Raw genomic sequence first — 27426 nt, forward strand, 5'->3', positions numbered from 1 at the left:
AATGAACATGCAGCAGTTAGTAGGCGGCGCAGTCAATGGGACTTGCAACAGAAGGAAAATTTTACGTTTAATCAATGTCAATGTTCTAGCGGGGCACAGTATTATTTTGTCCCCAGTGGAAAAAATTGGTGTTTGTTGTAAAAAAATAAAAATAATTTTGTATTCAGTGGAAACAATTATTCTTATTCATGCAAGCATTTATTCTAAGAAAACTCTCACAGCAGTCACCCCTTACAAGTGCTTCTTGAATTATAGCCAAAAGATAACTGTACCCCAATTTGGCCATTTTTGATGGTCTATTTCCTAAGCTATGACAGAAGGCATAGGGTCCTTTCTGAATACTTTCTTACTTTTTTTTTTTTTCTGAGTTTTATAAAATTGAATAAGGTAATTCAATACATAGTTTACATTTCCTTCCAAAATGAGCAAATCAGACTTTAACAGAAACATATATAGAGTGCATATCACATGCAGAAATATCATACACACCCAAGGTTGGTAAATGCCTGTGTGCCAGGTTTAATTAACCTGTGTGTTTATGGACTTGTTGGTCTAATGAAGAAAAACACAAATGCCAATGTAGACAGAATAGAAATAAATCAGAATACAGAAGTGTGCAGAAAAGTAAGAGTTGAGTAAATGAGAAGAGATGGAAAGAATGGGAAGGGGTAAATAGGGAGGTAGGTGGTGCAAATTTGTTAACTATAGGCTTTTTGCATACCAAGAAATCTTTCGCTTCACTTGTTGGAGTAGCCGATTTCCATGCTTTTGCTATGGTTTTCTTAGCAGCCGCAAAGACAAAAATTACAAGTTTGAATTAAGAGATAGGACATTCCACTGGTTTTAGGTTTATTAGAGCCTCCCATGGATCCTTTTAGATGTTTTTTTCCCAAAATGTTATATATCATTTGATAGACATCAATCCAATAATGTCTATCTATCTGCCAAATCCCGCCAAACATCAAAGGGCACTCTTTCTGAATACTTCTACTTCGGCATTAAATTTGGCCAGTGACCAGGAAAGCCACAATGGGCAGCGGGAAGACACAGGCATTGGACCGACTTGAAAGTGTAGAATACTGAAGATAGCAATGGCTCTAGGGCAGGAGTAGGCAATCTTAAAGAAGTGGAGATCTGCCTGAACAACATGGGAGAAGTCAAAGATCACCAGGTACAGTGTTGCCCCCTCACACCTGATTTAAAGTTCTCACTGCCATACTACCGTGTCAAAATTGCGTGCGTTGCATGGCAATCATGAGTTTAAATTAGGTGGTGAGGAGACAACATATTGCCTCCTCACCATCTGTCAAACAAACTTGGATTGCTTTTCAGGGGAGCAGAGTGGCTTCATTCACTTGAATGTGTCATGCTTGGCAGATGCTCCTACACCCACCAACCATGACCGGGCATATATCTACTGCTGCGGCTGCGACATGTGTACACCTCTGGCCACTGCTGCTAAAGGAGGTGTGGCTGGGGCGGGGGTGATAAAAACACGTCTTACTACTCCCATGGATTTTTACCATTCCACAAACTGCAAATGAAAAGGAAACCTTACTGTTCTGAGCCCCCTATAAGGCTCCTTTTTACACTGGTGTGCTGCAGTTAACCTGCACCGTGAAGCGCAGTGCATCTGCAGCTTTCCTGGGTTAGCTGCGCTTTGTCACAGACTTCTATTATATCCTACAGCTGTGGTGCACTTTCTGAAAGCACACCAAAACTCTTGCATTCAGAAAGTGTACCAAACCCACAGGATATAATCGAAGTCTCTGGCTAAGTGCAGCAAACCCACAGAAAAGCTGCAGGTACACTGCACGGCACCTGCGGTGTAGGTAAACCGCAGCAGAACAGTGTGAAAGCAGCCTTATACTATTATACCCAGTGTATTGCTTCACACTGACCTGAAGATCTTATTTCCTGCTGCTGGCACCACTCTGGAGACCACTAGTGGGGTTAAGAGGTGGAGTGTAGCTGGTATCCATGGGGGCGTAGCATCAGGGTTTGCAGGGGTTGCAATTGTGACCCCACCCCTAGCTCCAGGGGGCCTACAGCTCTGCTCCCTGCTGTCATATTGCATTTGATTTCCTCCACAAAATCCCAGAGCTGTTTCGATCCACCTTGTGTCCCTCAGGGCCCAAGCCAAGTGCTATAATCCAGTAATCAGCTTCCAGTTGTTTGCCTTCTCCCTAGTCCACACCCTTCCTCTGCTCTCATTGGCTGGAGTCATGTCATTACTATTATGGAGGGTGTGAACAAGGCCATCCCATTACTAGGATGGGGGAGGGAGGTGAGGTCATGTCATTAATAGGATAGAGGGGGAGGAAGGGACAAGGTCTAATTGGGCGACTATGTGGCAGATGAGGTTTAATGTTGAGAAATGTAAAGTTATGCACTTGGGGGGCTAAGAATATGCACGCATCATACATGCTAGGGGGAGTACAACTGGGGGAATCCATAATGGAGAAGGATCTGGGGGTTTTGGTAGATCATAAGCTCAATAATAGCATGCAATGCCAAGCTGCGGTTTCCAAAGTGAGCAAAGTCCTTTCCAGTATTAAGAGAGGTATGTACTCCAGAGAGAGAGATATCATTTTGCCCCTGTTCAAATCATTAGTAAGACCTCATCTGGAATATGCAATTCAGTTTTTGGCACCAGTTCTCAAAAAGGATATCGGTGAACTGGAGAAAGTGCAGAGAAGGGCAACCAAACTGATAAGAGGCATGGAGGAGCTCAGCTATGAGGAAAGATTAGAGGAACTGAATTTATTCACTCTTGATAAGAGGAGATTAAGGGGGGATATGATCAACATGTAAAAATATATAAGGGGTCCATATAGTGAACTTGGTGTCGAGTTATTCACTTTACAGTCAACAAAGAGGACAAGGGGGCACTCTTTACGTCTAGAGGAGAAGAGATTTCATCTCCAAATACGGAAAGGTTTCTTCACAGTAAGAGTTGTGAAAATGTGGAATAGACTCTCTGCAGAGGTGGTTCTGGCCAGCTCAGTGGGGTGCTTTAAGAAAGGCCTGGATTATTTCCTAAGTGTACATAATATAACTGGGTACTAACATTTATAGGTAAAGTTGATCCGGGGAAAATCCGATTGCCTCTCGGGGGATCAGGAAGGAATTTTTTCCCCTGCTTTAGCAAATTGGATCACGCTCTGCTGTTTTTTTTTTTTTTTTTTTGCCTTCCTCTGGATCAACTGTGGGTATAGAATTGGGTATATGGGATTGTATGATAATAATATATAATTTTTTTTTTTTTTTTGTCGTTGAACTGGATGGACTTGTGTCTTTTTCAACCTGACTAACTATATAACTATGTCTTGTCATTACTAGGATTGGGGGCGAGGTCATGTCATTACTGGAAATGGGGGGCGAGGTTATGTCATTACTAGGATGGTGGAAGAGGGGCGAGGTCATGTCATTACTAGGATGGGGGAAATGGGGCAAGGTCATGTGATTTCTAGGATGGTTTCTACAAAATATTTAGAATTACCCTCTCAATATGTACATAAATCTCTGAAATAACTCTTTAGCCACTTGGCGTATCTTGGCACAGAATTCGAGTATCTTGGTGTGGGGGCAGGTAGTGAGGGGCCCCAGGACAACTTTTGCATCGGGGCCCACAAATTTCAAGCTACGCCTCTGTTGGCATCACTCCTCATGGGACAGGAGCCAGCACTACAAAGGTGGCATCAGCTCTTTCTCCCTACTACAGCTCCAACTTTGCAAACCTCCCCTCCTCATTGCACTGTGATGCTCTGAAATGGTGGGTCAGCAAGCCCACACCGCGATCTACCAGTCACCTGTCCATGATCTACTGGCTGCTGACCCCCGCTGTAGGGTATACTGGAGTCATGGGAGCATCAATGTGTTGTCATTGTATTGTACAATGCTATTTTTGTTAAATCATGACAATACACCTGTAAGTCCTTACTGTGCAGTAAACAACCCTATGTGTACTTGCATGAAACCTATGCATACAGTTCTATCCACAGGGCAGCATAATTATGGAATTACAGGCCTGCGTGAGTGCTAGAGATTACACATGTGTATGTGCACAGCAAGGCGGCTTTGCAGCTCTGATACAGATCAGTGCGGTTTCCTGAAATGTTTGTATTTCATCACAATGTACATAGAAGGGAGATCTGTGGTGTACGGCAAACCCCTATGTCACCTGGAATTGTTATCTCGCACCATAAAACTCTCATGCTGGTGACTAAAAACTACAGATTGAGTCTAGCTAAAGGAGGCCACAGACTGTACAGTCTTGGCCAAAAATGTTGAGAATAACACAAATTATTCATTTTCACAAGATCTGCGGCTTCAGTTTTTATGATGGCAATTTGCATATACTCCAGAACGTTATGAAGAGTGATCAGATGAATTACAATTAATTGCAAAGTCCTTCTTTGCCATGAAAATGAACTTAATTCCCAAAAAAACAATCCCACTGCATTTCAGCCCTACCACAAAAGGAGCAGCTGACACCATGTCAGTGATTCTCTCATTAACACAGGTGTCAGTCATCGGTGTGTGCAGCCCATAGCATTAGAGTGTGCACTCCAAAGCTCAAAAACACATTCCTTTCTCTACAGCGTCAGCTGCACTGGACAGTGAATGAATGAGAAGTGCCCTGTGCTCAGAGGCTTCCTCTCCATTCACAAACTGAAGCATAGTAAACACGGTTTACGATGCTTCAGGTATGATTGAACACAGTGAGTGAGTGTGTTCACTGTGTTCATTTAAAAAAAGGAAGGGGTTGGTAAATTACATATTGCTTAGCTCCTTCCCCCACTGTCCATCCTGAAACATCCCCTTAAGCAGCAGAGAGAGAGGAGAGGAAAGAAGGAAAGCCAGCAGCACTGTGGTGGAGGGTGGGTGTCTGGGCAGTAGAGGGAATTGGGTTATTAAGGCACACCTGGCACACCCCCTGTGCACATCTAATGGTGTCAGTATTGACGAGGACAAAGCTGGAATTTACTCTGTAATGCTGATTAAGTTAGAATAACAGACTCAAAGCTTTAAAAAGAGGATGGTGCTTGAAATCATTGTTCTTCCTCTGTTAACCATGTTTACCTGCAAGGAAACACGTGCAGTCATCGTTGCTTTCCACAAAAAGGGATTCCCAGGCAAGGATATGTCTGCTACTAAGATTGCACCTAAATCAACCATTTATGGAATCATCAAGAACTTCAAGGAGGGGTTCAACTGTTGTGAAGAAGGCTTCAGGATGCCCAAGAAAGTCCAGCAAGTGCTAGGACCATCTCCTACAGTTGATTTTGCTGTGGGATCGAGGCACCACCAGTGCAGAGCTTGCTCAGGAATGGCAGAAGGCAGGTGTGAGTGAGGCAAAGACTTTTGGAGGATAGCCTGGTGTCAAGAAGGGCAGAAAAGAAGCCACTTCTCTCCAGGAAAAGCATCAGGGACAGACTGATATTGTGCCAAAGGTACAGGAATTGGACTGCTGAGGACTGGGGTAAAGTAATTTTCTCTGATGAATCCCCTTTCCAATTGTTTGGGGCATCTGGAAAAAACCTTGTCCGGAGAAGAAAAGATGAGCCCTACCATCAGTCCTGTGCCATGCCAACTATATAGCATCCTGAGACCATTCGTGTGTGGAGTTGCCACTCGGCCAAGGGAGTGGGCTCACTCACTATTTTTGCACAGCTATGAATTAAGAATGGAACAAAAACATTCTCTGAGAGCAAGTTCTCCCAACCATCCAAGAACAATTTGGTGAGGAACAATGCCTTTTGCAGCAAGATGGAACACCTTGCCATAAGGCAAAAGTGATAACTAAGTGGCTTGAGGAACAAAACCTTGGGTTCATGGCCAAGAAACTCTCCAGACCTTAATCCCATTGAGAATGTGTCAATCCTCAAGAGGCAGGGGAACAAAAAAAACCCTGGTTATCTATCTTCCTTATGGCCCCCTGGTCTGCACTCGTCAACTTAGGGATAAAAGGCCATAAAGAGGATCATTGCGCAAGCAGTTTATTAAAATAAGTATGTCTTATACAAAGGTAAAATTGCACTCAAATGCTTCACTGCCTCAACTGGCGCCCAGCAGAATCCAGAAGTGTACTGTGCATTAATTTGCCAGCAGCTGATATGGGGGAGCAGCGTGCATTCCACTGGCCAGTGATTGCATACCCTGCCTAAACGCGTTTTCAGTGTTATCAGCCTCATCAGGAAGTGTGTGGAGGAACACAAGGGCAATATTTTATAGACATTTTTTATGTGGACATTATATTTAAATATCATTCTCTGAATATTTTATTAATTAGAATTTTTTTTAAATAGTCCACTTTGTTTACATGTGGCATATTGCGCTTTAACACGTTGTTATGCTCTTAGCATTTTCTTTCATGGGAATTTTTTTAAGGAAGTGTGGGGTTCACTCACTGAATGCATGGATTATTCATTGTTTTTAAATATTTATTTCATTATTGGTATAAGCCCCCGTTCACACTGGTGCCACTTTGTCATGTAATTTGACAGATCAATGTCGTATGACAAGTTGCACCCTATTTCTGGCTATGGGATGGTTCATATTGGTGCGACTCCAACTTGCACTGATTTTGAAAAGGTTCCTGGACTATTTTTGGCAATTTCTTGTGCATCTGTGCATGAAGTCGCACAGATGTTGGCAAATCGCACATGTAATCTCACTTCCGGTGGCTTTGAAATCACGCTGAAGTAGTGCGATTTCAAAGCCGCATTTGGTGTGAACCAGATCCTCTTTATTTATGCAAGTATATTTAAAGGTATAGCGCTACACTAACTGCATGTTTATAGATAGAGTAGGGTAAGTAAGCCTTGAAGAGGAAGCGTGTTTTTGGCAAAATCCCTAGTTGAAAATACAGGGAAACTAACACTGTTCCTATTGTGACACTAATACCATAAACAAAACTAGAGTATTTCTTTAGAAATGCATCAACCTATTCACATGCTGTCAGTCAGAATGTGACGTTGCACTCTCAACCTAACTCTGCAAATGGATTTTCCAGCTCTGGGGAAAATAAAGTGACATCAGATTGAGAGTGATCATTACTGGGGCAGGTTAACACTGCAGTTAACCCTTTATGCCTCATGCACATTAGGTGTTTAGCACCTAAACCTGGTGCATGAGATTCTGACATTTAGGTGTGGGTGGAAGGCACAGGTGCACTTTCCAATCCTTCAGCCAGCAGCCTGTAAACCTCTATGAGAGGCTGACAGCCACTGCGGCTGGATGGTGCATTGAGTGGTACAAACATTCACAGCAGTATGCTCCCAGGGATGAATGCTTGGAACACAAGCAGTCTGTGTTTCAGGCATTCACCCCTAGGAGCAGGATGACCTAAATGTTAGTATCGCTCCGTGCACTGTCCAGCCGTATCCAGCCGCAACAGCTGTCAGCCTCTCATAGAGGTTTTTCAGACTGGCGGCAGAGGGTCTGGATATGCACCCGTGCCTTCCATCTGCACCAAAATGCCAGTCTCCTTAACAGAAACATGCACCATTCAAAGCATCTACTGTTGTAATTCCTTCCTACCTCTTGTCTGTGTCATCCGCTGCCATGTCCAGGCTGAGAAATTATAGAATTTACAATATGGTTGCACGATGCAATGCGATCTTTAAGTTCGGGTTAGAACATTTAGAGATTCAGCTTACCAATTTTAAAATGTTAGTAGCACACCTCCTAAGGAGCCGCAGGTGAACTGGGATCCCCCACCCTGCACAGCCAGTCACACCGGTGGCTTTGTTTTTTTTTGTGGTTTATTTAGTGTTAATAACTTGGATGGAGATGGGAGGTTATGGGATGCACACTTGACTTCAACGACAAAACTCCAATGACAACTTCAGCGACATCTTCCTATACACAGTCTATATACAGTCTCCTTGACACTCCTCCTGCATTACACTTGCTTGCAGACTCCAGCTGGATCACTGTAAGCCCTTGTACACACGGTCGGAGAATCAGTCGGAATGCGTCTTATCGGACCGTGTTGTCAGATAATCCGACTGTGTGTGGTATGCATTGGATTGATTCCGTCCCAATCTCCGTCGGACCCAATTTTCCAACATGTTGGAAATATTTCCCGACCAACTGGGCCGGTCGGACATACTCCGATCATGTGTAGAGAATTTTGATCGGACCAAGTGCCACGCATGCTCAGATCAAATTCCTACATCAAAGCTATTGGCTACTAGTCTGAACATAGTCCCATCGTAACGAAATTACGTCATCACGTTCTGAAAGATCGGATTTTTCACCAACTTGGCCCGACCGTGTGTATGCAACAGTTTCGGACAAGATCCGAAGGACAAAATCCGACAGGCAAAATCCGACGGATTTGGTTGCGGAAATCTCCGACCGTGTGTACGTGGGCTAAGTGGATCTGAACGGCTTAGTCAGATTTAGCAATGGCCTTTTGCAGGCAGGAACTCAAAGCCCCTTGTTGTGTAGTAGAATACCGTGATCAGCGTGTACTTTCCCCTTTCCCTCCTAGGACTACTGGTCCCAGCACCACCTCTTCAGGCACTGCCAACCCACCTGAATGCCCCTTTTTTTTTTTTTTCATTCTTTATTTTCACAGAGACAGCATTACAATTCCACAGATCAACAGTTCATAACCATGAAATAACATTCAATAAGAAACTTGAGAATCACATGGTTAGCAAGATTGTGCTTGCAAAATAGATCTATGTTGTAGTATCATTAAATTGTATAATGGTATATTGAAATTACTCCATGAGCATTAGTGAGAAACACTGTTTCTCATTTTACTATATCTTTTCTTAACCAAGTAGCGCCCTGGTGAAGGTATAAAGCAGAAAGACAGGTAGAAATTAAAGATTTAGAGAGGAGAAGAAAAAAAAAAAAGGAGGGGGGAAAGGAGATCTGATCGCCCCCCCCCATGGCATGTTGGCTGAGCTTTGTGGGGCAGATTAGTGTAAAAACTACTGCTGAGAGGCTAGAGGAGTCTGTTCCTTATAAATGAAATATAGGGGGTCCAGACTTTCCAGTATTTCACATCTTGCTCTTTCTGCACCATAGTAAGGTTTTCCATTTGTTGGATTTCCATTATCCTGGCTAGCCAAAGCCTTTTCTGCAGTTAAGAGATGTTTTAGGGGTGAATTTTTGTATTTTTTAATGGATAGAGGGGTATCATGTAATAAGAAAGCTGCCGGATTTTCTCCAAGAGACACACCTGTGATTGTTTTGACAGATTTGGCTACCATCGTCCAAAATTCTTTCAAATTTGGGCATTCCCAAAATATGTGGAAAAGGGTGGCCTCAGACTCCAGAAAGCGCCAGCAAATATTTAAGACTTGAGGGAACGCCGGGGTTCTGTACTAGTGTATACCCTCCTTCTTGATACCTACTCGACAGGGACGCCATGTGAGCAAAAAGTAAGATCCTGTCCTTCTGAGCTTAAGAAATTGTGACTCCAAGATCTTTGTCCCATAATTGTAGGAAAGGGAGTTCTTGTGGCACTTCCAGGCTAACCAACAAACCGTAGAATTGTGACAAAGAGTGTCTCAGCAGTTCACTCGTTAAGCAGATTTGTACAGCTGCCGCTTTCACCAGCCCTCCAGGCTAACCTTCCTCTACAGTCTTCCTGACTGACTCTCACCAGCCCACCTGGCTGACTCTGCAGGAGATCCCCCAGGGAAGGGATGAAGACTTGGCACACCGCTGTCTTTAAATAGAACTGACTACATGTTGCAATCTCCCCCCCTTTGTAAATCCCCTCTAGTGCTACTCTACTCACACTCTACTCATACTGTGCTCCCCTACCTTCAGGAAGGGCTTCCTCCATGTGTTGTGCCAGGATCCTTCCAGTACACAAGTCCCCACCACAGGTCACCCCCCCCCCCCAGACTAGGGGGCACCCTTAAAGGCCACCGGCAGCCTCCAGTGCATTATATCTCCATCTTCCACCAGACTGCCCCTGCTGGCATGGCTCATGCCTATTTATGAGGTAGGCATTGTCCCCTGCCAGCCCTTTACTAGGGATCAGCTGAGGTTCTCATAAATATTCCAGGTAGCTCCTCCTAACCTCCGCTCACCAGCTCCAGAAGTTTCTACAACTTTCTAGACCAGGGGGAGGCACCAGGGAAGCTGTCAGGATGAGTCATCCTTCTGACGCTGAACCCTGACCCAGATTCTTAGCTCAGGCTTAGCCCTGAGCTAACTAAATTTACCTACACTAACAACTAGCACACATTAGAGGGTGCTACATATTGTTTTAATAAAAATAAAAGACAAGCAGTGGAAGAAAATATTTACAGGTTCTTGCTCCATGTACTGTGCCCCCACCACACTGGATGCTGAAATGTGGGTGCCCCTTATGTCACATGCAAAGGCAGAGCAAGAGGGACACCAAGTCAAAGCCATGCTGACTCAGAAGCCGCTGTCATTCACAGCTGTGTAGTTGGCAGCAAGATACAGAGCACTGCATGGGACAATTCTATCAGATACGATTGTATAAGATTATCTTGGGTGATGTTCTCATTGTGGCATTCCAGACAGGATGTGATTAATTTCCAACCATAGATTAAGCTACCCAATGTTATGCTTTTCTACCACGTGTTGTGCCATGTCTGGCATTAGTCAAGTGATATTTTAGTAACAATTAAAGTTATATGGACATTAAGATAATGGGCATCTTATTCGTCTGTTTTAAATAAAAGTACAGGAATTACTGACATGATCTCTAGTGGCTTTACTGTATTATACAAGATTATTTACCCTGGTAACCCAGAAAAACAGGAAGGTTACATTACACTGTATGAGATATGCTTGTTTAAAAAAAAAAAAACTCTGGTTTAGTTTATCATTGGCATACTGGTTGTAGTTCCTATATATTTCAATGGAAATATTAAACAATACCTCAAAAAAAAAAAAAACGATTCTCTGTAACTATTAGAAAAAGCAAATTTTTACTCTCGTTGGCATTCCGTCTCATGTTTCCTGAGAAGGTGAATCATGAGGATGGGGACTCCATGCTGATGGTGAGAGAGGAATCCCCATGAAATCCCCACCCCGGCCCCAGTAGACCCAGAGGACTGGAGCAGGGCCTGGAAAACGGTCGCCAAATGCTCGTTCAACACAAATACCCTAGAGGCTGCATATAAAGTAATGTTCCGATGGTATTGGGTACCTGCCCGCACAGCCCGGGCTTTCCCTGGGAGTACTGACAGATGCTTCCGCAACTGTGGACAGCAAGGTGATGTTCTGCACACATGGTGGGCTTGCCCAAGATTGGTGGGATTCTGGTCTAGGATTTTCGGTTTGCTGCAGACACTCTTCCACCTTACGATCCGAAGGGACGCTAAGCTAGCTCTTCTACATTGCCCGGTACCTGGTTTGCGAGGCCCTCAACAAAAGCTGGCTACTTATTTATTTATAGCGGCCAAGCGGACCATTGCCCAAGCCTGGAAGTCCCAACGGGTAGATTTTCAAGGGGTTAAAACCCACATGACTGCTATGTTACTTCAGGAACGTATGTCCAGTATTGTCCATAATTCTCATGCTAAGTTTCTAAAAATCTGGGAGCCGTGGATCTCCGTTCCCCAGGCTCCTAGCTGCAGGCCTGGGCTTGGTCTAACTCCTCTTGGCGAGGCGTCCACACCCGAACTTTCCCCCTCCTTTCTTCCCCCTCTTTTCTCCCAACCTTTCCTTCTTCTGTTCCTTATCTCTTTTCACTCTTCTTTGCAATCTCTCTCATTGCTAACAAATACTGCTGCCCCCCGTAGGAGGGAGTAGTGGGAGAAGGGCTTGCCCTCCGGAAACGATAAAGGAACGAGTTGCTTGGTACTGGAGCCAGTCTCGATACCATTCCCTACACTTTTTCCTTCCCTTCTTGTGTTTTGATAAGTATAATGTGATGGTTTGCCCTTCGGTTTCATATTCATGTTTTGTAGCCCCTGCGAGGGCGCACAAGGAGCAGATTGTAGTCTTGTTTATTCCTGTTTATTCAAAATTTTCAATAAACATATTGAAACAGAAATCCCCACCCCAATGGTTAAGCTTCGGGGCAGAGTGAAATGCGTTGGAGATGTGGCCTGGCTGGAGCCCAGGCTGAGGCTGTTACATTTTGTTACCTGGGGTTTGCAGAGATGTGTGGCTTATATGGACATTTTCTTCTCTGCACATTGTTGTCTGGAGCCGGGACAAGCTCCCTCCTAGCTTGTATTCACAGCTTCATCGATTTGGATTCCTACAGCCTGAGCAGCATCCATAATTTTGGTTTGGGGTCACTACGGTATAGAATATTGACTATTGAAGCAAAGTCTGTAAGGGCCTGTATTGGCAGGCTTTGGGTTTCTGTTGTTGGCATCAGTTTGACACCAATTTGCTAAGCTTCTGAAATCTTTCATATTTCATTAACAGGTGCATTTGACCTGCAGCTAACCTGCTTTCGTACTACATTTAAGCTGCCTCAAGTGGGTTTTGCATTCCCATAGGCCTGTATAGGAATGCAAAACCAGTTTGAACTCCATGAAATGCCTTAACATTTAGAGCGGAGACTGAGTGCCAGGAATTCTCGTCCATATCAGTGCCTGACCTCACAAATGAGCTTCTGGAAGAATGGTCAAACATTTCCATAGACACACTCCTAAACCTTGTGGACAGCCTTCTCAGAAGAGTTGAAGCTGTTATAGCTGCAAAGGGTGGCCAACTAAATATTGAACCTTATGGACTAAGACTGGGATGCCATAAAACTGTAAAGGCAATATAGTGTATTTGAATCCAGCCTTAATCTCACATGACCAAAGTTGGGAAGATATAGGTCCCTTCAGGAGGTCTGACAAAACTCAATACAGCCCCAGAACTCCCCTCTCCCACCCAAAGCTTCCTAGAGCCCCATAGCTTTCCTACCTACCTTGGAGGTAGTTCTCTCCTCCTTCACCTGGAGCTCCTTAATTCAATGCAACCCACACAACCCCCTCACCCCAGCCTCTGAGCTCCTCTTGCCACCTCCTTCATCATACTGAAACAGGTGCCAAAGCAGTTCTCCTTGGATTGACACAACCGATCATTTGCATTTATTACTGAAGCTGATGAACTGGCAAAATTATTGGCCGTATTTCAGCATGTGGTTTGGCACAGTGCGCTGCTATTAACCTTGCCTCTGCTCCACCCTCATTCTCAGGCCCACTGATTTACAAAAGTTCCGAGGTACATTTGAAAGTGATAAGAAAATCCAGAACTTTGAGCTGTGATTCGAACAGAAATTGAGAGAAAATTTTCCAATGGGGACACCTGTTCCATTATCAATTTACCTAATTTAGAGACATTTCTTCCTACTTCCTGTTGTGTCTATAAGACAGAATTTAAAGTAAAAAACTGAAAGTGGTTCAAACTATTCTGAAATGAAAAAAAAAAAAATGTTGGCTTTAGACGTGCTTTAATGATTTTTTAAAATGAGGAACCACATTAAATAGTGCGTTTATATTTGGCTGGTGTTCATCTTACAGCTAATAGAATCCATTTCTCAGTATGAAAGGTATGTGTTTTGTTCAATGGGATTAAAAAAAACTTGTTCTGGCAGACTGCAGACTTTTGTGTTGTCCATTGTAATCCACATTCCATGGAGTATAATGGCAACAATGAGGATAGGAAGTTCTCTCTAAGAGATTGTTTCATATATTAGATGACATTGTTGGAAAGATGCAAATTCTGCTTTGAAGGGGTCAAGAGCCATATTCAGTCTGTACACCCCTAATTCGTTATACCATTTCTCATTAAATATAGAGGGCTGTAATTTATTTCATAGATTACAGAAATCTCCAATACCTGTAACCTGTAATAAAATGTCACTAACAAGAATTCTTACTGAAGAGTAGCATTGTCAAGCATAATACTATTTCCATTACCAATGTATAATCCCAAATAAGAAACTACAGACAGATGCCAAATATATCTGACATAATAATGGTTTAATAGGATAGAAGACATCAAGAAAATGGAAATTCTGACCAGCTCCTTGAACGGCACATATGACAAATTCCATAAGACACGGTTTTATTGGACTGCTTACTTTTGTACAAAAGAATTTAAACACATCAGAGCCAATTAATATACCAGACTGGACTAATATCTTCTGGACTTTATTTACCGATCATCAACTCGCTTCCGAGGCCATGAGACAGTATATGAGAGGAACGTATGTCCTCCCCCTCACCTCTGGTTTTCCTTTACACCCTGCTTATCAATTTCTGCTAAGACTTACCCTTTTAGCTTTCTATATGTCTAACATTCAATGATGAGGCATTCACAACTTTTGTGCCTCTTAGATCAAATCAATGCAACTGGCTATAAGCAATAATGACATTTATACCATGCACTCAGAAAATGCTAATTTAACACTATATGGATAAATAAGACATCTGATCCATTCTACACTCTCTAACTCAGATTTTCAATCTCTTCCTCTCTTCTTGCACCTTCCCCAACGCTCTAAAACATGCACTAGTCATCCCCAGCCTTAAAAAGTCCTTACTGGACCCCACCAATCTTAACAACCTATGCCCCATCTCCTTAAGCCGCGTACACACGGGCGGACTGTCTGGCCAACTAAGTCCGTCAGACAATCCGACGGACAGTCCGTCCTACTTTTGAATGAACGGACTTGACCACACACGATGAACAAACAGTCCGTTGAAAGCTTGCGCGATGACGTGTACAGCACGTACGACGGGACTAGAAATAGGACGTCCAATACACAGCAATGCAACCTTCCGCCGTGTAAATCCTTTCTGAGCATGCGCCATACTTAGTCGGTCCAACTAGCCTACTCACGAGCGGACTGTCCGCTGAAACCAAAGTTGGACGGACAATATTACGGAAATTCCGAAATACTTAGTCTGCCAGACTGCACGCTGAAAAAGTCCGCTGAAGCCCACACACGAGCGGACTGTCCGCTAAAATGTGTTTCGGCGGACTAAGTTGGACAGACAGTCCGCCCGTGTGTACGCGGCTTTACTCCCCTTTTCCTCCAAACTCTTTGGTCTGTAACTGACTAAGCGACCAACTGACTGAGAAGAAACTTCTTGATCCCCTTCCGTCTGGATTTTGCCCTCAACATTACACAGAAACTGCTGTGATTAAACTCACAAACGATCTACTAGTGGCTAAAACCAATAGACACTATTCTGTACTCCTACTCCTGGGCCTCTCTGCTGCCTTTGTTATGGTTGACTACCCCCTCCTCCTCAAAAACTCTACTCCTTTGGTCTCTGTGACTACTCTTTGCTAGTTCTTATCCTACTTATCCCACGCACTTTCTGTGTCACTTACAATTTTACTCCCTCTTCTCCCTTTTTTCCTCATCGGGGTTCCCCAAGGTTCTGTTCTGTAACCTCTCCTATTCTCAATCTACATCTCCTCCCTGGGTCAGTTGATTGCTCCCCATACCATTTCTTTGACCCAATCTCCTCACGCATCACTAATTTACTAACAGACATATCAGTATAGATGTCACACCACTTTCTCAAACTCAATCTATCCAAAACTGAGCTCATAAATTTTCCTCCCCCTCATGCCACTCAGGGCCGGACTGGGAATAAAAACCAGCCCTGGAAAAAATTTCATACCAGCCCCACAGCATTATTATACCAGCCCAACATCATAACGTCATTATTTTCTTGTTCATGAAAGGGAAAACCATACATTTTAAAGCACATTTGATGAAGAATGTATTAGTAGATATGAAATCACATAGGGCTTATATATATATATATATATATATATATATATATATATATATATATATATATATATATATATATACCGTATATACTCGAGTATAAGCCGAGATTTTCAGCCTCTTTTTTGAGGCTGAAAGTGCCCCCTCGGCTTATACTCGAGTCACCGCTGTCTGACTGCTCGATCAGCGTATCGAGCAGACAGACGGCGGACATTAAAATTCAAAAGCCGCGCCTCCTTCTCCGCCTCCGCCTGTGATAGGCGGAACACTGAATTTCCCAGCAGTCAGTGTTCCGCCTATCACGGACATCCGTTCATTCTCATACTACGGACGAGTATGAGAGGATGTCCGTGATAGGCGGAACACAGGCTGCTGGGAAATTGAGTGTTCCGCCTATCACAGGCGGAGGACAGAGGCGCAGCTTTTGAATCGTAGAATGGCCGCCGAGAAGAGCGGCGATCCATCGGCACGACACGGGACGGAGGAGGCACGGGACAGAGGAGGCACGGGACACCGGAAGGCACGGGACACCGGAAGGCACGGGACAGAGGAGGCACGGGACAGAGGAGGCTCGGGACGACGGCGGCTCGGGACGGAGGCTTGGGACACAGGTAGGCTGGACACACACACAAGGCTGCACGGACACACACACACACACACACACACACACACACAGGGATGGATGGATGGATGGATGGATACACACACACACACACACACACACAGGGATGGATGGATGGATGAATACACACACACACACACACACACACACACACACACACACACACACACACACAGGGATGGATGGATACACACACAGGGATGGATGGACGGACACACAGGGATGGATGGATGGATGGACACACACACAGGGATGGATGGACGGACACACACACAGGGATGGACAGCCATGTCTCACCCTCGGCTTATACACGAGTCAATAAGTTTTCCAGTTTTTTGGGGGTAAATTGGGGGCCTCGGCTTATATTCGGGTCGGCCTATACTCGAGTATATACGGTATATATTCAGATTCCAGTTAAAAGTGGTCAATTATCAAGGAGGACCCCAGGAACTCAGAATGTGGGGGGGGGGGGCACCTTCTGCAGAAAGAATACACTAAGGTAAGGAGAGAGGGTTTCTAATATAAGGGGGAAACCCTTTATATCAGTGCCCCTTACATTATCGTATTTACTCCCCCTTACATCAGTGACCCCCCCCCGGCTGGCCTGGCAGTGCTGTCACTGACCTCCTCTCAGGTGCACTGTGCAGGGCTCAGTCAGTCGGCTCCAGCTCAGTGGGTCTGGTTTTATCCTATAATCTCCTTTCCGTAGTCCACACAAGTCTGACTTCTCCCATGACCCCCATCCCGACGGCGCTCCCAATCTTGACTCCTCCCCAGACTCCCTCATAGACTGCAAACATGATACAGGAGATGGTCAGAGACTGCAGACTTGATGCAAGAGCTCAATGCAGCCTCAGCAGTGCCCATCAAATGCAGCCTCGCTGTCCCCATCAATGCAGCCTCGCTGTCCCCATCAATGCAGCCTCGCTGTCCCCATCAATGCAGCCTCGCTGTCCCCATCAATGCAGCCTCGCTGTCCCATCAATGCAGTCTCACTGTCCCATCAATGCAGTCTCACTGTGCCCACCAATGCAGCCTCACTGTGCCCACCAAATGTAGCTTTACTCTGCCTGTAAATTCAGTCTCACTGTGCCCACAAATGCGGGCCTCACCATGCCCACCATTTCAGCCTCACCGTGCCCATCAATGCAGCCTCACTGTGCCCATCAATGCAGCCTCACCGTGCCCATCAATGCAGCCTCACCGTGCCCATCAATGCAGCCTCACCGTGCCCATCAAATGCAGCTTTACTGTGCTGTGAATACAGTCTCCCTGTGCCCATGAATGCAGCTTCACTGTGACCATCATTGTAGCCCCTCCTGTGCCCCTTGTCCCAGTCTGCAGTCCCTGTCTGTGGGATGGTGTGTTGTTGATGCTCGATACGGTACCTTGCATGCCAGCATAATATCCATGACGGCCAGCAGCAGGCAGGGTCTGTTCTCGTTTTGGATGGAGACGGTGCTCCTTCCAGAGGATCTGTTTGCTGTGAGATGGAGTGGTCCCTGGCCACCTGCACCTTCAGCCATCCTCATTTTCCGGCCCCAGTCAGCCTGTCCTCTGGTCCTGGGGAAGTGGAGAGCACTGGGTGGGAGCTGGAGGGAAGGGGGAGCAGAGCGTACTGGCAGGTTGGAGAACACATGGGTGGGGGCAAAGAGCAGGGGGGAGTGGAGATCACAAGGGTGGGGAGCGGAGAGTGCTGGGGGGGAACTTGAGAGCACTGGGGGGCCAAAAAGAACAGGGGTGGAGAGCATGGTAGGCTCAGAGCACTGGGGGGGGGGGCTAAGAGTGTGGGGTGGCGAAGAGCACTGGGGGGGCACAAAAACAGGGGTGGTGAGCATGGGGGCTGGAGAGTACTGGGGGGTACAAAGAGCAGGGGGTGAGCTTGAGAGCACCAGTGGGGGCCAGAAAGAACAGGGGTGGAAAGCACAGGGGACTGGAGAGCACTATGGGGGGTAGAGAGCACTGGGGGGGCAAAGAACAGGGGGAGAGCACTGAGGGGAGTGGAGAGCACGGGGGGAGGACAAGGGGGGGAGAGCACTGGGGGGTAAAAAGCAGGGGGGAGAGTACTGGGGGGGGAGAACAGGGGGTGAGAGCACTGGGGGGAGTGGAGAGCACGGGGGGGGAAGAAGAAGGGGGGGGGGAGAGCACTGGGGGGAGTGTAGAGCACGAGGGGGGGGGAAGAACAAGGGGGGAGAGCACTGAGGGGTAAAAAGCAGGGGGAAGAGCACTGGGGGGGGGGGGGGGGAACAGGGGGTGAGAGCACTGGGGGGGGGGAGTGGAGAGCACTGGGGGGGGGAGTGGAGAGCACGGGGGGGGGGGAAGAACAAGGGGGGAGAGCACTGGGGGGAGTGGAAAGACGATCCTTGAAAACTCATCTCTGTACAACTGTACATTCATTTTCTTTATCAGCTCATCCCCCACAGGTATTACTTTTTGCATCTCTTGACCCTCCCTCTTAGATTGAAAGCTATAATGAGCTCTGATTCCTCTTGTATTGAACTGTATATAAATTGTAGTATCTGCATTCATGTTGTAAAGCGCTGCATAAACTGTTGGCGCTATATAAATCCTGTATAATAATAATAGAAATAATAAATAATGCTTTTTCCATACTGCTAACTTCTGTGGGTGGTTTTCCCTCAGGTTTACCATTGAACATAAATATAACATGTAACAGAGACCTACCTTGATGTTTATGTTACAGTCTGTATACCACCTTATGATCTGTTACATTTGGAAGGTATCTTCGTGATTAGAAATTTTGGAAGGAAAAATGTTAAAGAATGTGAAAAAAATATCTAATGCCCAGGGAAGTCCCTTAGTTTTCAAGTACCGTATGTCTTACCCAAGAACAAAAACATAATACATTTCAGCGTACCAGTCCTTAGATTAGGTGGCTGCATTAATTTTCTTTTTTTTTTCAGGTTTAATCTAAAAATGTGCATTGATTTTTGCTTATCATTCTCTTTTCTTTTTTTTTTTAAGGTTTCACTCACAAAACCAAGAAAGTCAACACCACCGCAGTATTTGATGTTGGTGAGGTGAGTCCTTTGTTATTGGGGTTGGTCTTATTCGATGTTTGTTATGGTTGGACAAGTTTACAGTGCAGCAGAAATGCATTTCTGAGATGTAACGTCTGGATTTATGGCCAATAAAAAAACAAAGCATGTGATTTTTAGAAATGGCTAGTTCTTCACTTACCCTTGGTTCACACCTATGTGTTTTATTAGTTTGTTTTGCATAAACGCACTACAGTTCATTTCACATGGTTTCCTATGGCTCTAGTTCACATCTGTGCAATGAGTGCATTTTTTGGAAAGGGCCAGGGACTTTTTTTCCCGCAGAAGATTGAGTTTTATGTGTAATAGACTTTAATGGACCCGCACCAAAAGTGCAAATGTTGCATTTTTAATGCTTTTGCCGTTTTTTTTTTTTTTTTTTTTTTTTTTTTTTTTACTAATAGCAAAGTTAACCGTTCTCTTCATGGACTGCGACTTTGATGCGACTTTATACTCTCTGGCACTCAGGTAGCATCAAAGTCGCATCAAAGTAGTGCAGGAACTACACCGGTCCCCTGGCATGTATAAAACTGAATGGCTCCCTGTCTCCTTCATTCCCCCTGCAGAGGGGCACCAGACAAGGCTGCCCTCTCTCCCCGGCCTTGTTCGCCCTGGCCATGGAACCAATTGCTGAGGCCGTCAGGAGCTCGGCCGAGGTCCGTGGTCTTCGGGTGGGCTGGCTGGAGGAGAGGTTGGCTCTTTACGCAGATGATCTATTGCTATTTTTGAATGATGCTGGTGACTCTCTGTGGGGCGCACTTGGAGTCATGGATGTCTTCTCCACCTTTACGGGGCTGAGAGTGAATTGGCACAAGTCTCAGTTCTTTCCGGTGGATGAGGGGGCCAGGTCCTCCTCACCCTCCTCTATCTCACTTCAATGGGTTGATAAATTTACCTATCTAGGTGTCGTCATCTCAAGAAAGAGTGGCGATTTTGCCCGGCTTAATCTTGAGCCTGTCCTGGTAGGAATCAAGTCTAAACTGAAAACGTGGAGCAACCTTCCCCTTTCCCTCATTGGGCGCATAAATCTTCTTAAAATAAAAGTCCTCCCTAAATTTACATACATCTTTAGAAATTCCCCACAATGGCTGACCAAAATCTTCTTTAACTCTCTTAAACAACTTTTTCTCTCATTTATTTGGGGGTCTAAATCACCTACATTCAAATACCCCACTCTGACCAGGCCTGTGGACAGCGGGGGTTTGGCTCTTCTGGATTTCCACAAATATTTCCTGGCCACTCAGCTTGTAACCGCCCATTGGTGGTTGCAGTCGGACCTGACCAATGCAGCGACGGTGCTGGAGGAGGCTGTAGTGGGGTCTCTGGAGGCCTTGAAGGGGTTGCTATTCAGGGGGCCAAAAACCTCACTGCCTCACTGCCTCACCCCTTCTATGCGCACCACCATGCGGGCGTGGAGGGTGGGAGAAGCGCTGAGGGCACCGCAGACGAACTCCTGGTCTCCTCACACCCCCCTGTGGCTGAATCCTTACCTACCGCACTTTAATACCATCCCAGATCCACGAGCCTGAGCCAAATATAAAATACTGACCCATGAGCATGTTATCACCAACGGAGAGCTCACTCCCTTTCATGCATTGTGTATTAAGTTTAATGTACCTGCACGGGCCCATTTCAGGTATCTCCAAATCACTCATGCTTACAGGTGTCAGTTCTTAGGCCGACCAATTATACTGGAATATTCAGAGCTTGAATCCACCCTTCGGGTGAAGGATCTAGAGAAGCCCACGTCTCAGATCTATGGGTCCCTGCTGGTTGCTGCCATCCCCAAGCTGTCCTCCCTCCGCAGGAAATGGGTGGAGGACATACCAAGGCTGGACGAGGATAATTGGAGGGAGATTTGGGGTTTTCCATTCTCCCCTCTGTTCTCAGCCAGGGACAAACTGGTCCAATACAAAATTATACACAGGGCTCACTAGACGCCTCACAGGCTGCACCAGATGTCTCAGGCTATAGGAAGCAGGCTACATGGAAGCTGATTGTATACCCGATCTAGTATTCCTCAGACAATCGACCCCAGTATGTATATCTGCAAATGATCCAAATACGAATCTGAATCGATTAAACCAAAAAAAAAAATCACTGTATCTATTCTAAGGATTCTATTCTATTGAATGTATGTGTTCTATACAGGTGAATTCATTTTAATGCAATACTTTTTATTTTCTGTGACACTTCCTCTTGTTGTTAGGCCAAGGTCTCACTCACCTGCAAACTACGACATCACTTTCGTACTAAATATTACGCTTTGAACCGGTTTGTTTTTCATACTGCACACTGTGATTTCTTGGTTTATTTGTCTAGTGGGTAGGTCAGTAGTGACAACTTGTTAAAACTAAAATAGCTTCCAGTAACATTCCTTCCACTGTCAAGGAAGTAGTGTAATTATACAGTTCTTGGCAACCTGGATGACTGACCCAGTTGAACTGTCCATGTTTTACAGTCTGCTACCACCTTATCAGGCTGCAGACTTATAATGTTTTGTTTTGCAACAAATTAGCTTATTTAAAGGACATACAGTGGTGTGAAAAAGTGTTTGCCCCCTTCCTCATTTCCTGTTCCTTTGCATGTTTGTCACACTTAAGTGTTTCGGAACATCAAACCAATTTAAACAATAGTCAAGGACAACACAAGTAAACACAAAATGCAATTTGTAAATGAAGGTGTTTATTATTAAAGGTGAAAAAAAATCCAAACCATCATGGCCCTGTGTGAAAAAGTGATTGCCCCCCTTGTTAAAACATACTATAACTGTGGTTGTCCACACCTGAGTTCAATTTCTCTAGCCACACCCAGGCCTGATTATTGCCACACCTGTTCACAATCAAGGCATCACTTAAATAGGAGCTGCTTGACACAGTAAGGTCCACCAGAAGATCCTTAAAAGCTACACATCATGCCGAGACCCAAAGAAATTCAGGAACAATTGAGAAAGAAAGTAATTGAGATCTATCAGTCTGGAAAGGGTTATAAAGCCATTTCCAAAGCTTTGGGAATCCAGCGAACCACAGTGAGAGCCATTATCCACAAATGGCGAAGACATGGAACAGTGGTGAACCTTTCCAGGAGTGGCCGGCCGCCCAAAATTACCCCAAGAGCGCAGCGACGACTCATCCAAGAGGTCACAAAAGACCCCACAACAACGTCCAAGGAACTGCAGGCCTCACTTGCCTCAGTTAAGGTCAGCGTTCATGCCTCCACCATCAGGAAAAGACTGGGCAAAAATGGCCTGCATGGCAGAGTTCCAAGGAGAAAACCACTGCTGAGCAAAAAGAACATCAAAGCTCGTCTCAATTTCTCCACAACACATCTTGATGATCCCCAAGACTTTTGGGACAACATTCTGTGAACCGAGACAAAAGTGGAACTCTTTGGAAGGTGTGTGTCCAAGTATATCTGGCGTAGAAGGAACACTGCATTTCATAAAAAGAACATTATATCAACAGTAAAATATGGTGGTGGTAGTGTGATGGTCTGAGGCTGTTTTGCTGCTTCAGGACCTGGAAGACTTGCCGTGATAAAAGGAACTATGAATTCTGCTGTCTACCAAGAGATCCTGAAGGAGAATGTCCGACCATCTGTTCGTGTACTCAAGCTGAAACGAACTTGGGTTCTGCAGCAGGACAATGATCCTAAACACACCAGCAAGTCCACCACCGAATGGCTGAAGAAAAACAAAATGAAGACTTTGGAGTGGCCTAGCCAAAGTCCTGACCTGAATCCTATTGAGATGTTGTGGTATGACCTTAAAAAGGCCGTTCATGCTCGAAAACCCTCTAATGTAACTGAATTAGGACAATTCTGCAAAGATGAGTGGGCCAAAATTCCTCCAGGACGCTGTAAAAGCCTCATTGCACGTTATCGCAAACGCTTGGTTGCAGTTGTTGCTGCTAAGGGTGGCCCAACCAGTTATTAGGTTTAGGGGGCAATCACTTTTTCACACAGGGCCATGATGGTTTGGATTTTTTTTCACCTTTAATAATAAACACCTTCATTTACAAATTGCATTTTGTGTTTACTTGTGTTGTCCTTGACTATTGTTTAAATTGGTTTGATGTTCCGAAACACTTAAGTGTGACAAACATGCAAAGGAACAGGAAATGAGGAAGGGGGCAAACACTTTTTCACACCACTGTATATCATTCAAATACATTCAATTGTGTTTTTTTATATCTGGCTGGAGTTTACCTTTACTATATAATCATTTTTTTACATGCAGACCAAGTTGCCAAAGAATTGTGTCAGCTACAGGGAACTGGCACACACAATTATATGCTCATAGCATCTTAAAAAAATAAAAATGAGCATTTTTGAGGGGTGCACTCAGCCAATGTCATCATTTTTTTTTTTTTTTTTTATATATTCTTTATTTTTCCATTTTAAATACGATTTATACAAATAGTTTACTTTCAGAACATCTTCATACAATTATATTAGACATCCGTTAAACAATCCTTTCCTAGCCCCCACCCCCTCCCCCAAACAACAAAATAAAAAAATCTTTATTTAGTTTTCAAACACATACATAACTTACACAAGCAAAATCAAGCTGATCAGGGTTGTCCAGCACTCGTATGAATCCCAAAAAATATAATTCTAACAGATATTACAGATCACAGTGGCAGTATACTAGAAAGTATACAATAGAAAATAGTATATAACGCAATGCACTGTCTAGCCGACCTCAAAATACTAATTGGGCGACTATGTGGCAGATGAGGTTTAATGTTGATAAATGTAAAGTTATGCACTTGGGGGATGAATATGCATGCATCATACATACTAGGGGGAGTACAACTGGGGGACTCCATAGTGGAGAAGGATCTGGGGGTTTTGGTAGATCATAAGCTCAATAATAGCATGCAATGCCAAGCTGCGGTTTCCAAAGCGAGCAAAGTCCTTTCTTGTATTAAGAGAGGTATGGACTCCTCCAGAGAGAGAGAGATAATTTTTCCCCTGTTCAATCATTAGTGAGACCTCATCTGGAATATGCAGTTCAGTTTTGGGCACCAGTTCTCAAAAAGGATATTGGGGAACTGGAGAAAGTGCAGAGAAGGGCAACCAAACTGATAAGAGGCATGGAGAAGCTCAGCTATGAGGAAAGATTAGAGGAAATGAATTTATTCACTCTTGAGAAGAGGAGAATAAGGGGGATATGATCAACATGTTCAAATATAAAAGGGGTTCATATAATGAACTTAGTGTTGAGTTACTCACTTCACGGTCATCACAGAGGACACAGGGGCACTCTTTAAGTCTAGAGGAAAATAGATTTCATCTCCAAATATGGAAAGGTTTCTTTACAGCAGTGTTTCTCAACTCCAGTCCTCAAGGCGCCCCAACAGGTCATGTTTTCAGGATTTCCCTCAGATGAAGCAGCTGTGGTAATTACCAAGGCAGTAAAACTGATCAAATCACCTGTGAAAAATAATGGCAAGCCTAAAAACATGACCTGTTGGCGCTGGAGTTGAGAAACACTGCTTTACAGTAAGAGCTGTAAACATGTGGAATAGACTCCTCCAGAGGTGGTTCTGGATAGCTCAGTAGATTGCTTTAAGAAAGGAATATATATATATATATATATATATATATATATATATATATATATATATATATATATATGCCAGCCAATGCCATCTTTAACACACCAGAGCTTGGCTCACTCAATGCATTGCGGCATAATGGGCTTTTTAGTATTTCAAACTGTATCTAAAGCCAAAAGCTTTTTTATGATAAAGTACAAGTATTTTTTTCTTGCTTCAAGTACTTTCTGTACTGGAGACAATGGTCACCAGCAGTGGCATAACCACAACCATAGAAGTCCACCTTGCTGCTGTGGGACCCACGCCAGGAAGGGGATCACACTTCGGAGGTTTTCTGTTATCTTTATTCCAAAAGGAACATGCTTTGGGACTATGCTGTTGCTAGTCACAGAACTCCTTTTATATCGCCCCTATCTGTAAGTAGATTTATTGGTTTCAAATAAAGATGAGCTGAGGCATCCTTCAAACTCATCCCTATCTGAACTTTGTGTGGGTTTACACTGGGTACTCTGATACTCTGGTTTCCTCCTACACTCCAAATACATGCTGGTAGGTTAACTGGCTTCTGTCTAAATTGGCCCTAGTACATGTATGTAGGAATGTGAGTTAGGTACCTTAGATTGTAAGCTCTGGACTAAAGAACCTGTATAGGACCCAATCTGTTACCCCTATTGGACTGTGGCTACTCAAAAATATGTAGTAATATATTTTCACTAAATGTAATGTACTCTGTACACTCTACTGAATCAATAGCTCTAGGAAATTTAAGGACTGACTTAGAGGAGGCAGGCAGTGGCAGCCTGTAGTGCCAATGGGATTTTTCTTTTTGAGCACGTGATTAGAGCCAGAGGCTCTAATAGGCTTCAAAAGGGTGGGCTTGGGGAGCAGAACACACTGAGCACACCCACTTGTGTGACAATAGCAAAATAATATTTGCTATTGTCTTCCTGATTGGAGTGATGCAGGGGAAGCCGCCGCCCACCGCCTGGAGGAGCGCTGCCTGTGACCTAGATGGGGTAAGTGAGTGCGGTGCTGACCGACCGGGGAGGGGGAGTGGCTTGAGACACAGGTTACCTGACTACCACCACCCTACATTTAGTCAGGCCCTGGTAAATGGCAGCTGAAGGGCTTTATCTTATTGCTTTCTTTGCATAAGTACCGGATGTACGCATGTCCTGTATGCAGAGGTGGATAAAAGGTAATCCGCTCAAACGTATCCTGTTTGATTTCCTATACAGCATTTCAGATGGCCACACTATGGAAAAATAGTATCCGATGAGGTCCTAACTGTTAAAGTTTACAACTGCAGCAAAGTCTTCACACACAGGTAAGTTGACACTACTTTTTTTCTGTCAAGGGATGGACGTCAGAAAATCAACATATTTGTAGATGTACTGAATATGTTGAGATGGATGCCATAAAAAATGGCAATCTCATGAACATTTTGTGGGAAGGCCGACATAAAATGGGACAGACAGCATTAAAAAAAAAAAACATATTCACTACACATATAGTTCGCCCATGGTTTATCCCTATAAAATTCTGTAGCTACCGTATTTCCCCCAAAAATCTGCGGGGATATCGGCCCCTCCCTCTGCAGTGCTCGGAGCGGGGAAGAAGAGCTTTGGCGGGTCATGTGAGGTGTGAGCGCCCAGCGGCACTGGAAATAAGGTACTTTGCACAATAATTTTAAACAAACACACACACTGCACATTATATATATAATCCTGTAACAGAGCGGATTACAGGATTTGTTAATGCTAATGCTGCAGACTCTTGAGCTGACAGGCAGGGAAGGAGAGGGAGAGAAGACAGGGGAACACAGAAACTGACAGGATCAACAAGGTTTTTAAGAACATACAGAATGTAGATTGTTGTACATGAATAAATAAGACTTCCCCTGAAAATAAGCCCTAATGCGTCTTTTTGTAGCTAAAATGAAAATAAGACACGGTCTTATATTCAGGGAATCACAGTATAAACAACACCTGTTTATCTGCCAGAAATCCAATGAGCTTCTAAATTATTATTTAAGCTGCTGCTTCAAATTCCAAGCAATGTTGTCAGTGCTGTATAGTTCTCCCATCTGGACTACAGAACGCTCCCCCCCGCTTCATCTCTATAGTAAAAGGAGGAGTTCTGTAGTGCCAAAAGGAGACTTGGTCCAGGGCCGTAGATAAGGGGGTACCATCATTTCTCCTGTTTGGGGCCTGGGCCAGGGGGCAAATGACTGGAACCAATCCCCTGTATTGCTCTCTTTTTTTTTTTGCATTTATACATATCCCCTGGGGCAGGAGCCGGGTCCCCAAACACTTTTTAGGACAATAACTTGCATATTAGCCTTTAAAATTAGCACTTTAGATTTTGAACGTTCGAGTACCATAGGCTTTAATAGGGTTCTAAAGTTCACACGAAGTTTAGGTCTGTTCGCAGGTTCTAGTGCGAACTGAACCGGGGGGTGTTCGGCTCATC

General features: G+C 44.5%; 1 protein-coding gene across 1 annotated transcript in view; it reads left to right on the top strand.

Annotated features, from left to right (window-relative positions):
* LOC143935273 (fer-1-like protein 4) overlaps positions 1 to 27426 on the top strand; it is a 195606-nt gene that overhangs the window by 20653 nt on the left and 147527 nt on the right. The window contains exons 2-3 of the mRNA XM_077459016.1: positions 19320 to 19375; positions 26193 to 26281. Coding sequence (XP_077315142.1) covers positions 19320 to 19375; positions 26193 to 26281 — 145 coding nt within the window. The remainder of the gene's footprint in view (positions 1 to 19319; positions 19376 to 26192; positions 26282 to 27426) is intronic.

Source organism: Lithobates pipiens, unplaced genomic scaffold (assembly GCF_037356315.1).
Source record: "Lithobates pipiens isolate NorthernLeopardFrog02 unplaced genomic scaffold, aLitPip1_a1.2 Scaffold_28, whole genome shotgun sequence".
NCBI classification, from domain to species: Eukaryota; Metazoa; Chordata; class Amphibia; order Anura; family Ranidae; genus Lithobates; species Lithobates pipiens.